Source organism: Pithys albifrons, chromosome 3 (assembly GCF_047495875.1).
Source record: "Pithys albifrons albifrons isolate INPA30051 chromosome 3, PitAlb_v1, whole genome shotgun sequence".
In the NCBI taxonomy this organism is placed as follows: Eukaryota; Metazoa; Chordata; class Aves; order Passeriformes; family Thamnophilidae; genus Pithys; species Pithys albifrons.
In genome coordinates, this window is record NC_092460.1 from 65,442,300 (window position 1) to 65,456,622 (window position 14,323).

Here is a 14,323-nt window from a genome sequence, read left to right on the forward strand (position 1 = left end):
GTTGACAAGCTTGAGGTGGGAAACACTTTTTTTCTTAATAACTTTGATGTCAAAAGACAGTTGTGTAACTGCAGATGGCCTTCTGGTGATAATTTCCTGCATGGCTCCTTTGGAAACATCAATTTGATTTAATTTATTTTTTATAGGAAATACCAATGAATTTTGTGGATCCCAAAGAAATTGACATCCCAAGTCATGGAACTAAAAACCGCTATAAAACAATTTTGCCAAGTAAGTGAGTTAGCCCATGGTTTCCTACTATGACATTTAGTCCTGCTGTGAAAATCTGGCTGTCTTTACATTTGCTTGTTGTGTACCTATTCATACTTGTATTAAAATCTATGTAGAAAGATAACAGAAGCCCAGTGCTGTAGGACTGGCAAATGCAGAGCCCTCACTGGATGCCTTAGTAGGCACACAGGCTGGCAGCATCCCAGCCACATGCTGAAGTGCAGCCTGGCTGAATGATTTTCTCTGAAAGGCAGCTCAGGCACATGGGCAGAGAAAGGTCTGCTGTGCCTCACAGTACCTTGTCCATCACACCCCAAATTGTTTTGTAGTCACTGAATTCCCTCTGGTTGGTCTAAGCTACTTAGGACTAAAACACTCAGACTATAAAAAGCAAGTGCTACCTTATCCCTTCTGGTATTCTTGTAGTGAGCTTCCATCTTTGTAAGTCCTCTGGTGGTTGTTTTGTTTATTTCTCCATGCACTAATTGTCATTGGGAAAATCAGTTTGCATTAGTAAGAAAACTGCCCTCACACAGTGCTGCTTCTTCTTTGCTGTAAACTTTTTACTGCCTTCCTATACTGCTTCTGTATTTTCATTGGCTGAAATTTGTACAATTGTTTTTTTATACTCAGAGGTGATTGAAAACTCTTCAGTGGAATAGTTTTCCTTCAAAATATGTCTCTCTCAAAAGCAGCTATTTTCTTTGCATTTGTTGGCAGATAATAAGATATTCTATTTCTCTTTTATTAAGCATTTTGTTTTGTGTTCTGTTTCAGAATAGGCTGCAGAAGTTTTAACATTGCACTAAATATAGACACACATATTTGAGCTTTTATAGATTTTGACATAACCAAAGTGAAAAAGTTCAATGATTCAAAGTAGTGCAGAACATTCCCCCAGAAAAACATAAACACATCCCTTTGCTTATGTTTGGAAGAAAGAATACTATTAAAATGACAGCATTTCCTATCAACTAGAAGTTTGTTTTCTAATCATCTCTGCAATATCCTTGTGGCCATATGTCATACGTTAGTCATTCAAATGATGAAGTTTCTCTCACCAAGCCTGAATACATTGTAATTTGTTCACATCATACAAAGGCCTTGCAGTTAAATTAATGAAAACTGATGGCCTTCAGCCTCTAGATTTGTCTCAGAAATATAATATGTAGCTGGGAAAGAAACTTGTGTAGAGTCCTTGCTTCTCTCGAGCCTCCATTGTGTTCAAGGTTAGTTCATCTATTGCAACCAGTAGCTGTGTGCATCTGAGTGCCCTCAAGAAATGTTGAAGAGAATCAAAGAAAGAAAGTAATTTAATGCAAGTTATATACCAAACAGTCAGAAAATTCAGCATGCCTTAGAGTCTGGCCCAGTGTCAACAGGATGTACATGGAGGGTGAAATCCTGACCCCTCTGACGACAGCAGGACTTTTGCCATCAGCTGCAGTGAAGATGAGAAATCACCAGGCCTCCCTCCACCTGACTGGCAGATTTTTGAAGGGATTTCTCCCTTCCCATAGGATCTCGTGTCCAAGCTGCCCCAGCCACTATCAGGTTAGCCTTCAGCAACGCCTTGCAAATGCAATGACTCCTATTTCACTGCAGCATGTGTTTTGAATTGGGACACAACAGGTGAGCCATGCTTTATGCTGATGAGCTTTAAGAACGAGCATGCCTGTGTGTCTTCACCTCCAGTTAGCTGAGATGTGCTGCCAGCTCCATGGCACATTTTAAATCCAAGCATGCTGCCACTGTGCACCACAGCTACTCACTGACAGGCACTTTGTAACCACCCCTGACAGAAATCCAAAGGCCTTTGTGTGTTAGCACCAGACTTTTTCAAAGGAGATATTTTGAGGATTAAGGCACATGCTCATAATAAATACTCGCACACCCCACACCCAGTCTGAGAGGCTCTGGAAATGATTTGAGTGATTAAATAGAACAGCTTTCCTGGTTTCCTGCTCAAATGATATCAACCTGCTGCTTCATACACCCTCATCATCTTTTCCATTCCCAGCATTGGGTGCGTCTCCTGAATTGGGGCACCTGTGATGACAAGTGACGTTTGAGCTGATGGATTATCTCTGAAAATGCCCAGTCCTCCCAGCTCCACCCTCAATGCTGTGGAGGATGTTCTCGTTTTCTAAGAGATAATTCTGTGACAGGGTGCATGAGGGCAGGTTTATGTTAGCATGATACTACCCAGACAGACAGATAAAGCTAACACCTATTGAGAAGTATTCTATGTGGAAAACTATAAACTGCAGGAAATGTTACATTGCAATGAAAAATGTTTCAGTTGTAGTATAACATAGGCAACACTTATGCAAACACTGGGATGCTGCTTTAAGCTTTCTAAATGTTATTTGAATTAAAATAATATTCTAATTCAACGAATGAGGGACCAGTGTGACATGAGAGGCAAGTGGCTAAGCTGTTCCTTAAAATCACTGTTTCTCCATCCTTGCTCCTGACTGTGACCCCACCATTGTTCCTGTTAAACCTCACTCCATACTTTCAGCTACATTCCCTTTGCCACCGGTCTACAGTTTTTCTCTCAATCCTGCACACAAATTTCCTAATCTCTCACCACAGTTACATCCCTGTGGCAGAAAACCAGCCCTGCTGCTCCTTCCTCATCCTCTTACTCCACATTTTCATTGTTGCCTGCTTGTCTCCTGCAGCCCCTTATTAAGCAGACTATATTTTTAGTCTTCTCCGGGGACATCCCCTTGTCGTGGGGGAGAAGCTTGCGTGCCCTCATGAGGTTGAGAGCTATGCTGGAGGTGGTTTGTGCCGCCGGTAGGGTCTCCCATGCCAGACAGGTCTCAGCTGAAGGGTCAGACAAAGTGTGTCCACGGGCAGGATGGGCTCGGTAGCCGTCTGGCAACCATCCTAGGAGAAGGACAACTCCAACCCCAAACCCGGGCAGATGGAGCTCGTTTAGCCCTGTAAGGCCATCCATCTAAGAGAAGGATACTCTAACCAAACCTACGTCCTGAGGTATTCGCTGTCACCGTCCAAGCTCGCTAGGCCGTGGCAGATGAACCTTAGGAGTAAAGGGTGGGGCCAGTTCTGTGCACGCTGTGCCTCACCTAAAAAATCCATTGCACAGGCTTGAAGGGTTCACCCACATTGCAAAGCCCTGTAGCGACAGGTGAGCGTCGAAAACAGCAGGTGATAGGAAGCAGCTGGAAGCCGCAGACCCAACCCTGCATGCAGGCGGTTCAGGATATGGGTCATTAGAGACTTGACCCCGGAGATGACAGTCTCTTGCGGCAGCATCCTGAACGACCAAGCAGCCTTTTCTAGGGACAGCACTGCTTGCTCCACACGGAGAGGGGCCTAGCAAAGGTGGCCTAAACAAAGCTCATCTCCACACCCGGTTGGATAACCGCGGCCAACTGGCATCTTCCATGCGGTCAAACAAAAACAAAGAGATTTCAAAGGCATACACCTGCCTGCAAAGGTGTGCTCAAACTAACACTCGCATGTTGGAACATCAGAACCATGCTTGATACTGGGGATAGTGGACGTCCTGAGCATCGTTCTGCTCTAATTGCCCACAAACTGTCACGGCTCAACATTGACATTGCTGCTCTCAGTGAAGTTCGTCTTCATGAGGAAGGCAGCCTTAAAGAACATGGTGCCGGCTACACACTCTACTGGTCAGGCAAACCCAAAACCGAAGGACACCTTTCAGGAGTTGGCTTCATGATTAAAAACTCCATTGTCTCCAAACTTGAAAATCTGCCGACAGGTCATTCCGATTGCATTATGTCCTTACGCCTCCCTCTACACAACAAGCAACATGTTGTTCTTTTTAGCATATATGCCCCAACTCTCCAAGCTGACCCAGCGGAAAGACAAATTCTACACAGACCTGCACCGCCTCACCCAAAATGTTCCTGCAGATGATAAGATCATAATCCTTGGTGACTTCAACACCAGAGTAGGTAAGAATTCTGAAGCCTGGAAAGGAGTCCTGGGCAAGCATGGCGTTGGAAACTGCAATGACAACGGATGCCTCCTGCTAGAGTTTTGCGCAGAACGGCAGCTCACCATCACCAACATTATCTTTCAACAGAAAGACAGCCTGAAGACAACCTGGATGCATCCTCAATCCAAGCACTGGCACCTCATTGACTATATCTTAGTGCAACAGAGAAATGTCAGTGATGTCCATCATACTCGAGTGATGCCGAGTGCAGAATGTCAAACAGACCACCGCCTTGTGCGCTGCAAACTTAACCTCCACTTCAAGCCCAAACCTAAGAGAGGCGGCATTCCAAGGAGGAGGCTCCAAGTCAGCAATCTTCAAACGGCCACAGTGAGAGACAGCTTCCAGGGAAACCTTCAAACTAGACTTAAAAATAATCCCATAGATCCCTCTCCTGAAGCACTTTGGCAACATATTAAAAGTTGCATCCTGCAGTCCTCTGAAGAGTCCCTAGGGTTCTCCTCCAAGAAAAACAAAGACTGGTTTGATGAGAACAATCAAGAGATCCAGGAATTGTTGAAGAAGAAGAGAACTGCTCACCAAGCACACCTTGCTCAGCCATCTTGCCATATAAAAAAAGCCGCCTTTCGTCTTGCATGCAGTAAGCTCCAACAGAAACTTCGAGACATCCAGAACAAATGGTGGCTTGACCTAGCAGGAAAGACACAACTATGCACAGATTTGGGTGACCAAAGAGGATTCTATGAGACCCTGAAAGCAGTGTACGGACCCACACACCAGGTTCAAAGCCCCCTACTCAGTGCAGATGGTCAACTGCTTCTAACAGATAAAACCTCCATCCTGAACCAATGGTCTGAGCACTTTCAGACTCTCTTCAGTGCCAGCCGTGTAGTCCAAGGCTCAGCAATTCAGCACATTGCACAACAACCGGTGAAACATGAATTGGATGCAGCCCCTACTATGGGAGAGATACTCAAGGCCATACAACAGGTGAAAACTGGCAAGGCAGCTGGGGTTGATGGAATTCCACCTGAAATCTGGAAGCATGGAGGTCAAGCTCTCCATGCCAAATTCCACAAGCTTGTTGTGCGTTGCTGGGAACAAGAGGAACTACCACCAGATCTCTGTGATGCAGTCATCATCACCCTGTACAAGAAAGGAGAAAAATCAGACTGCTCAAATTACCAAGGTATTACTTTGCTCTCTATTGCTGGTAAAATCCTTGCAAGAATACTTCTGAACAGATTAGTACCCACTTTTGCAGAAGATCTTCTACCTGAAAGCCAGTGTGGTTTCAGAGACAATAGGAGCACCACAGACATGGTGTTTGTTCTCAGACAACTGCAAGAGAAGTGAAGGGAACAGAACAAAGGTCTCTATGTAACCTTCATTGACCTCACCAAAGCTTTCGACACTGTGAGCAGAAAAGGCCTGTGGCAGATCTTGGAACTTTTAGGATGTCCCCCCAAGTTCCTCAAAATGATCATCCTGCTACATGAAGATCAGCGTGGACAAGTCAGATATGGCGATGCACTCTCTGAGCCTTTTCCAATAACCAATGGTGTGAAACAAGGTTGCATTCTTGCACCAACTCTGTTCACAATTTTCTTCAGCATGATGCTCCAAAGAGCCACAGCAGACCTCGATGAAGGAAACGGCATCTACATCCGATATCGTACCGATGGAAGCCTATTCAACCTAAGGCGACTGAAGGCCCACACCAAGACCCTGAATCACCTTGTCCATGAGCTGCTTTTTGCTGATGATGCCACCCTCGTTGCTCACACAGAAGCAGCTCTGCAGCGCTTAACATCCTGCTTTGCAGAGGCTGCTGAGCTTTTTGGGCTGGAAGTCAGCCTGAAGAAGACGGAAGTTCTCTACCAACCTGCACCTCAAGAAGTCTTCCATCATCCTCACATCACCATAGGCAGTTCAGAGCTTAAGTCAGTCCAGCAGTTCACCTATCTGGGAAGTATCATTTCCTCAGATGGTAAGATTGACAAAGAGATAGACAACAGGCTAGCAAAGGCATACAAAGCCTTTGGAAAACTCCATAAAAGAGTCTGGTCCAATAAACACCTGAAGAAAAGTACAAAGATCAGTGTCTACAGAGCCATTGTACTGTCTACTCTTTTATATGGATCTGAATCCTGGGTCATCTACCGCCACCACCTGCGGCTTCTCGAAGGCTTCCATCAGCGCTGCCTCCGTTCAATCCTAAACATCCGCTGGTCTGATTACCTGGCCAATGTGTCTGTTCTTGAACAGGCAGGGTTCAGCAGTATCGAGGCCATTCTGTTGAGAACGCAGCTGCGCTGGGCAGGGCACGTCTCCAGGATGGAGGATCACCGCCTTCCGAAGATTGTGCTCTATGGTGAACTTGCCACCGACTGCCACAAGAGAGGAGCCCCAAAGAAGAGATACAAGGACTCCCTCAAACAACACCTCAGCCTTGGCCATATTGACTGCCACCAATGGTCCACTCTGGCCTCCAATCGGGATTCATGGAGACACACCATTCACGACGCTGCTGCTTCCTTTGAGAATGCACGGAGAGTCAGTCTTGAGGAGAAAAGACAACGCAGAAAGAACCATTCCTTGCCAATGTCACCTAGGGAGATGTTCCGCTGTGCCTTTTGTGACCAGACCTGCCTATCCCGTATCGGCCTTTTTAGCCACCAGCACGCTTGCAGCAAGTGTGGGTTGTGCCCTTCTCAAATCTTCGTTCACGAAGCCTAGCCATGATGATGATGATGATGATGATGATGATGATGATGATGATGATGATGATATTTTTAGTAGATAAGGAGGATTCCTTTCAAAAGAATGAAACTTATTTTGTAATGCTGGAGCATGTTTTAGATGCAGAAGCACTCACCATGAAGAATTGGTTAAGTTTTCCATTGACAAATCCTGAATTATATTGGACATACCAGGAAATAATTCAGTTGAGCTTAAAAAATTATGTCTTATTTACAGGTGTTTTATACATGAGTTGTTTTGAAGCAGTTGCATTATTTGAAGTCTAATAGCCTACTCCCTACCTGGCAGAGACTGGGAATGCAGTCTAGTATGATTATTCAATGTTTTGTGTTACAGTGTTTGCCAAGTAATACCAGTGCCTGTAGTTTATTTATAGACTGCAAGCAAAACTTGGCAAAATAGAGGTGAATGAATTTCAAGATGTTTCAAATCTGAAAAATTCATCACCTTTTGGGCTACAAGTGTGAGAGCAGTCTGCCTCACAAAATTTTTGTCTTCCTTTCCTGCTCCAAAAGCAGAAACAGTCTAAGGACAGTCCTTTCACAGTATTTCTGTCCTGCTGTTGGTTAGGCAACTAGGATAAGACCAGGAGTAACAAGTGATTTATCTTGGAAATGCTACAAAGGCAAACATACCCATGCCTTAAAGAATTCAGGACATAGTAGTAGCTGAAATGGAAGAAGGGAAAATGACCACAGCACATTATACCCACTGTACAATGAACACAGCCTTTGCAATGGGACAAAACTCCGTGTCTTCGTGACCAAGAGGTGTTCATGGAGTGGATGATCCTCCAGTATCTATGGCATTGCAAGAGGTTTTCCAGCAGTGCTACCATAAAGCCCTGATTGTTCCCTGGGCTGTCTCATGGGGGCAAACTAGAGCCTCTTTAAGACCCTCATATTCCTCCAACATGGTAAATTTGTTAAAGATGGAGTTGAAGATGCTTCTTCTACTCCAATGGAAGAACTATTCCAGACTTCCTAGATACATGAAAGTAAACAGCAGTAGTTTTGCCTCACTTAAAGCTGTAGAAGACATATTGTATTAGTAATTTTAAGTGTTTAACACCTCTGCTGCATTTCAAGATGCTTTACAAACATTGATGAATTCAGCCTTGCAGCCACCATGTGTCTTTCCGCTGTAGCTTCAGACTCTCAGACTTTGCCATCCTTGAGGAAGAGATTAGCTCCAAGGTATTTGTCATTCAGGAGGAAGCTTATGACTTCCATTTGTGTCTGATGATTGCTTAGTGGATCTGGATCTTTAAGCATTGCTCAGGTTTTCCTCATCTTAGAGCTCAGTTTATAGCACTCGCCTATTTTGTAACTGATCATGACTGTTAATTTATAAAAGATTCCTGTTCGGAAGCAGTGTTTGATTGGAGTTGGAAGGAGGTCTCAGAAGTTGTGAAACTGATTTAGCTGCTCCCTAGTAACAGAGGGATTTATCTGAAGACATGGTAATTAAACTGGACATTGAGGGTGCTTGGAAGAGGTTTTTTAAGGTAGGGGTCAAGTGACACCAGAATCAGAGGCATTGTGGTGAGCTAGAGGAAGTGGGTGTTTTTTCAAGGCCACGTAGCCTGAGGCATTTGTGGAAATGGCTAATAACCACTCTGTGCTGAAAAGGAATGAGATGTTTCCTGTCCTCATATTGTTAAGAGGAAAAAAAGCTCTTAGGGAAAAAAGTTGAAAAACCTAGTACAAAGAGATTTTCACACCAGCTAATTAAGGTTCATAGAGTGCTATTAGCTGCAAAAGACAAAACTTCCATGCACAGACTTTGAACTAGAAGTCATGCAGTCATTTGCGTATTTTAAGAAACATACTTTCAAAACATCAGCCTGGGTTCTACAAAGTCTCCATTCCTGTCCAAGATGCTCCTCTGACTTCCAGTGAGCAAAGGACATAATTTATGTTTGGAGTCATCCCTCCTCTTCCTTTGAGTTGCAACAGTTTTATCTTTTCTTGTGAACAAGATGAAAAGTCATAAAAGAAATCCAAAATCAACTCTGAAAATACCAATTTTTGCTACAGCATATTTACATCAGTTACTTATTTCGTGTGTAAACAGCAAGGCCACACAATAAATAGTGTTTTCTTATGACTTTCCAGCTCAGTGTCCATGTATGTATCTTTAAAAACATAGCCTAGTTTGCACTTAGCAAAACAGCTATCCAGAGCCTATTTTCAAACCAATAAGTATCTGTATACTGTCAAAAAATCCACGGATTCTAATCAATTATTCAAGCAAATTGCCAGAAGAAAAGATTTTTTTTCAGCACAGAAATATTTCCATATCATTTTCTTCATAGTACATTTTTTTTTCAGAAAAGGTGTGAAGAAAGTCAAAGGGTGTCCCTACACAGCCACAAGATGGGCAATTCACTTCCCTTCTGCTTACCCCTTTCTTTTATATTTTGTACTTGAGTATTTATTGGCTTTAGTTCCAAAATGGTATTTCATGGGGGATCACATTATCACAAATGAGCAAGCCAAACCTTGCTTTGAAGGAGGGATTTAGTAACCCCCAGCTCTCTACTCAACAGAACTGGGCCCCACCCATTCTGGATGATCCAACACTGAAGAATAGTGTGAAGGAAAATGTTCCAGTATTTTGGCATTGTGTCTCCAGTCCAGTACACATGAATGATCACAAATTGTGTCAGATGAGCACACAGGACTGAAGGAAAGGATATGGATTACCTAGTCCAGCCCCTTACAGTGAACTTAAATTAGTATAAAAAGACATATCTGATTTCATCTCAGGCAGAGGGAGGTTTTCTGAATTTAAATCTGGCTGTTCAGTGCAGTAATTGAATGCTACAACTTCAGGCAAAGATACCAAAGTCAAATCCAAAGGACTCAGCGTAATTATGTACCATTGCACAATGATATGACACAGGTTTCAGAGACAGCCTAGGCAGTTCAGATTGATAGTCAGCACAGGCAGACTAGACCTTGCTGAGCATTGCCTGGACCTGATAGTGTTGCTTTGATGCCCACAGATGGTTCTCCACAAACCCAGCATATTGCACTATAGGTATACCTTAGCTCCATGTGATGAACCTTTGCAGAGGGAAAAATTTGATGCATAATATTTTACTGCTTGGCAACCCCAAATAATAGTAATTCTTTTCTTCAGCAAGTCTTTGATTCTTTATAGAAATTTTCTAATTATGGGTTTTTTCTTCAATGTCCATCTTCCTTGTGCTCTTAGATCCTCTAAGCAGAGTGTATTTGAAACCAAAAAATCCATCTGACTCCTTGAGTACCTACATAAATGCTAACTACATTAGGGTAAGTAAATGTACACTCTTCATGTACTTTTGAGAAAATATTTTATTTGCCATGTGAATAGCTTACTTTGCCAAGGTGCCACTCATTCCTACCCATCATCACTGATAATTCCACATCTTTTTGTCTACACAGATGGCATAGAAATAATTTCATGAGCTATTTGTAACAAAGAATGCATAGCCATCAATGTACTAAAAATGCAATAGAAAAACAATTTATCAAATAGTTTATAAAAAACATTAAGAAATACATGCATTACTATTTGTTTCCTTTGGTATTTACTGTTTAATATTGTCCTACTGCATAATAAAGTAAGAGGATTAGCTTTTAACAGTGACAGATACAGTATTTTCAATATATCAATTGATAGTCCTGAAATCAACCAGTTAAAGAATTAAATAAATAATGTAACAAGTTTTTGAAAAGGAGCATAAACAAATATGTTAAATATACACATGTGCCCACAACACACACAGTTATTCACATTTTACTCCCTGTATTGGTCACATGAAACAAAGACTTCACCAGCATGAACCCTGTTGGGAAAGCATTATTTCTAAGTGTCAGCTAAGTTATAATCCTTGATCTCACACACAGAGCTTTCTTAAACTCATGACACAGTGTATGCTTAATAGACTACTAAGAAACTACTTCAGTCATGCTTTAGGAATGTAGTCCTCTACCTGCAAAATAAAATGTTTTGATTAGAGTTATTATCCAGACCCTCGGCTGAAATAAATGTAATAGTGCAATGGAAACTTGGCTCCAGAGCTCTACAATGATGTTCCTTATTTAAACAACAGTACGTTAATATATATGTACACATCCCCCATGCCCTGGCTCACTTTGCATCCTGTACTTTCAGTATTTCATAAGAAGACACCATCACATAAATAAGCAGAGCAGTTCTCTTTGGAGAGCAACTCTTTCATGAACTGGGCAATGTTTTGAATCCTCTGAGGTCTCCCTTTTCCCCATGTCACTCTCAGCCACACATGTGGTGGTTTCCCCTGCTGCTAACACCAGCTGAACTGCCAGCAATTGTAGAAAAAATACAACCCAGCAAGGAAATACAATTTCCCACCCGTGTATGCAAAATCATTAGGTTTGCTGGATCCTGGCAGACCTGTCTTGGACAAAGAACATTCAGGCAGATTGGTGAGTAGAAGGAAGACAGTTTGTGCCGCTGAGGATCTATCACATTGGTTCATGCAATGAGCAACAGCTGTCAGGGAGAAAGGCACTCAAAAGGAAGACCCAAGGCTAAAGGCTCCCACACCATCTCCAGCTGTTCTCCATTCACTCATTCCCTTCAGACATTGCCAGGCACTCCTGCGTTATTGTTAGGCACCCTATCACTACACAAACTCATAACTTCTCCTTTTCACCCCCCAAAATAAGAAATCAGTGTCTTTTTTGCCATTTTTGGCTTGCCTTTCCCTCCTCTGCTTCCTCACTGTTTGCCTGACCTTTCGTTGACCTCCTACAAACTTGCATGGCTCAGGACTCCCTATGCTGCTGTGTTGTCCCTCCTGTAAAATCTCATTAAGGCACTTCTCCCTTAGTAAAGATGCATAGCAGAGTCTTTGACTCCACAGGCATTCTTCTATTTTAAATCTTTTTTCTGTCATGAATCTTTGTAAAAATCAGTTTTATAGTTCTTGTTTTCTTTCCTGTGGCTTATTGACTGTAAGCTATCTTGTAAACACTGCAATATAAATTATAGATTGAAGTGATGGGTAATGGAAAGCCCCAACAACTTGGAGAACAGAGGAAGCTAAAAGAAGCCAAGTAAGAGGGAAATTTGAGAGGACTGATGCATTCTCAGGACCATTTCAGTTCATCAAATCAGTAGTTTCCAGAGGAAAAATTGTTCTACTGAAAAATTTCTGATCTGCTCTACTGTTAGTCATAACTGCTTTTAGTTCAAATAACTTTTTTTTAATTTCAGATTAATTTTTCTGCTCTTTAGAACATTCACCTGCAATATTGATTGACCACATGAATTTAAAGTAAATTCTTTTGTGTCTGTTTCTAAACCAGGGATATGGAGGTAAAGAGAAGGCTTTCATTGCAACTCAGGGACCCATGATAAATACTGTGAATGATTTCTGGCAAATGGTTTGGCAAGAAGACAGCCCTGTCATTGTCATGATCACAAAGCTGAAAGAAAAAAATGAGGTATGACAACTATCCAAACTGAGAAATTATTCCTACGGCTGCATGCTGTAGAAAGGACCTTAGCAGATATGGAAGAAAGCTCTTTATAGGCTATGTGAAAAGTAATGATGGGGTAGCCAAATACACCAAGTGCAATCACATCATAAGACATTATAAGCGTTGTATTAAAAATACACAAAAAGGAATTACATTTTCTAGATCTCTGCTGTTGGGTTCATAATTTTACAAGAAATACCTCATTTATCTGTTGGTCTCTTCTGTACTTCTTTTTACTTTCTGGTATATAAAGACTGGATAGTTATTGTTATGATTAGACTTTTCCTGACATGGTGGAAGTTTGCTCCTCTCTATAATGACAGGATTTTAATCCATTCCAAATGTTACAAACCTTCTGGACCATCCCAGAAATAAAGTTTGGGCTTCCGAATGTCAGTGCTATGGAGGAGCTTAGCCAGAATGGAAATACATGGCTCTTTACCTTAGTAGCAATTAAAGCTGACAATTGCATTTTAATGGCTAATGACCAGCTGTCACGACATCCAACTTCACGCTGACACAGTTCTTAACGGCCTTTTATGAGGACTCTATCTGGGAAGCTGCTTTTGACTCTCCTGCTTGACTCTCCTGTGTGTTCTCCAACAGCCAGCTAACTGTTCTGTGATTTTTGCATCCATTTTGAACTGTATCTTCAATGGCTTTATTTAGTATTCATGTAAATTTTTGTCAGGTTTTCCTTGATAGTGACAGAGTCTATATTTCTGACTACCAAACATTAGGAACAAAAATCACTCTCCCATGCAGAGGGCCAACACAAAACTCTGTTCTGGAAGACTGAATAGGAAAGAAGTGCTTTACAGGGCTTGTGGACAAGACTGAGACAGAAATAAAGGAGCTGGACTTTTTTGCTGAGTCCAAACTGCTAGACTTGGTAACAATTCCCAGCTCCAGGTAGGTGTCTCAATCAAGTTTCAGCACCTTGCCAGGTAAGCACTGAGGCTGTGTTGACCCTGCTACACTCACACTCCTGCTCTTCAAACTCAGATGCATGTGATGATAGAGCAACAGTGTTTATTCAAGCAAAGTTTCCAGTTTGAGTGATCAAGGGACCAGGAGCATAAGTGTGTTCCCAGGGTTCAAACTCAGCACTCCATTTAAATGTGGACTCAATAGGTATAATCTTCTCATACTCTTCTTTCTTCTGCCCTTGACTATTGCTTCACTCTATGTCACTGTGAGTTTGGACTTCTAACATGAACTTAAAATCCAAAAAACTGTATATAAAAAGGAAGTTGGTCCTGTAAATTGTTTCAGGTGCCATTTTGCACTAGACTGTTCAAACAAGTATCCAGAAGCCTACATTTAAGATTAATCATGAAAGCATAGCAAACTTGGCCCAGCCTGACCCACCAAAAGCGTAAGTATTTCACTGAGGAAATGCTGACTGTTTAAACACTCACATCTGACACTGTATAAGAAGAATGACTTGAAAGAAGTTCCCAGTGGTTTTCATCATGTCAGGAAACCCTGTGTTTACCTGAGTTACGCAGGCTCTAGGCACTGGTGTTTATCGGCATTGTTGTGCCTGGCAGTGGTAATTTCCTCCTAATAGAAAGGGTGAGGAATCTCAAGGCGTTCCCAGGCTATATAGAGACGCTGTGTTTGTGCAAGCTGTCCTGCCCTGTCTAGAAACCTTAGGAACTCTCCCACCGTTAGCAGGTTCCTCCTGAAACTTTGCTGGCTGTTGTAATGAAAACAGCTTACCTATTGGCCATACTGAGCATATTATCATCACTGTTAAAATATTGCTCTATATAAAGAAGGCAAGAGCAGGTGTTATTTAGCACAACAGCACTTGATATTCTTTGTTCTCCGTGGTCTGCTT

The 14,323-nt window shown here is 42.2% G+C and overlaps 1 protein-coding gene across 1 annotated transcript in view; it reads left to right on the forward strand.

Annotated features, from left to right (window-relative positions):
• PTPRR (protein tyrosine phosphatase receptor type R) overlaps window positions 1–14,323 on the forward strand; it is a 153,658-nt gene that overhangs the window by 125,614 nt on the left and 13,721 nt on the right. Inside the window, exons 8-10 of the mRNA XM_071549957.1 lie at window positions 147–231; window positions 10,181–10,260; window positions 12,304–12,441. Coding sequence (XP_071406058.1) covers window positions 147–231; window positions 10,181–10,260; window positions 12,304–12,441 — 303 coding nt within the window. The remainder of the gene's footprint in view (window positions 1–146; window positions 232–10,180; window positions 10,261–12,303; window positions 12,442–14,323) is intronic.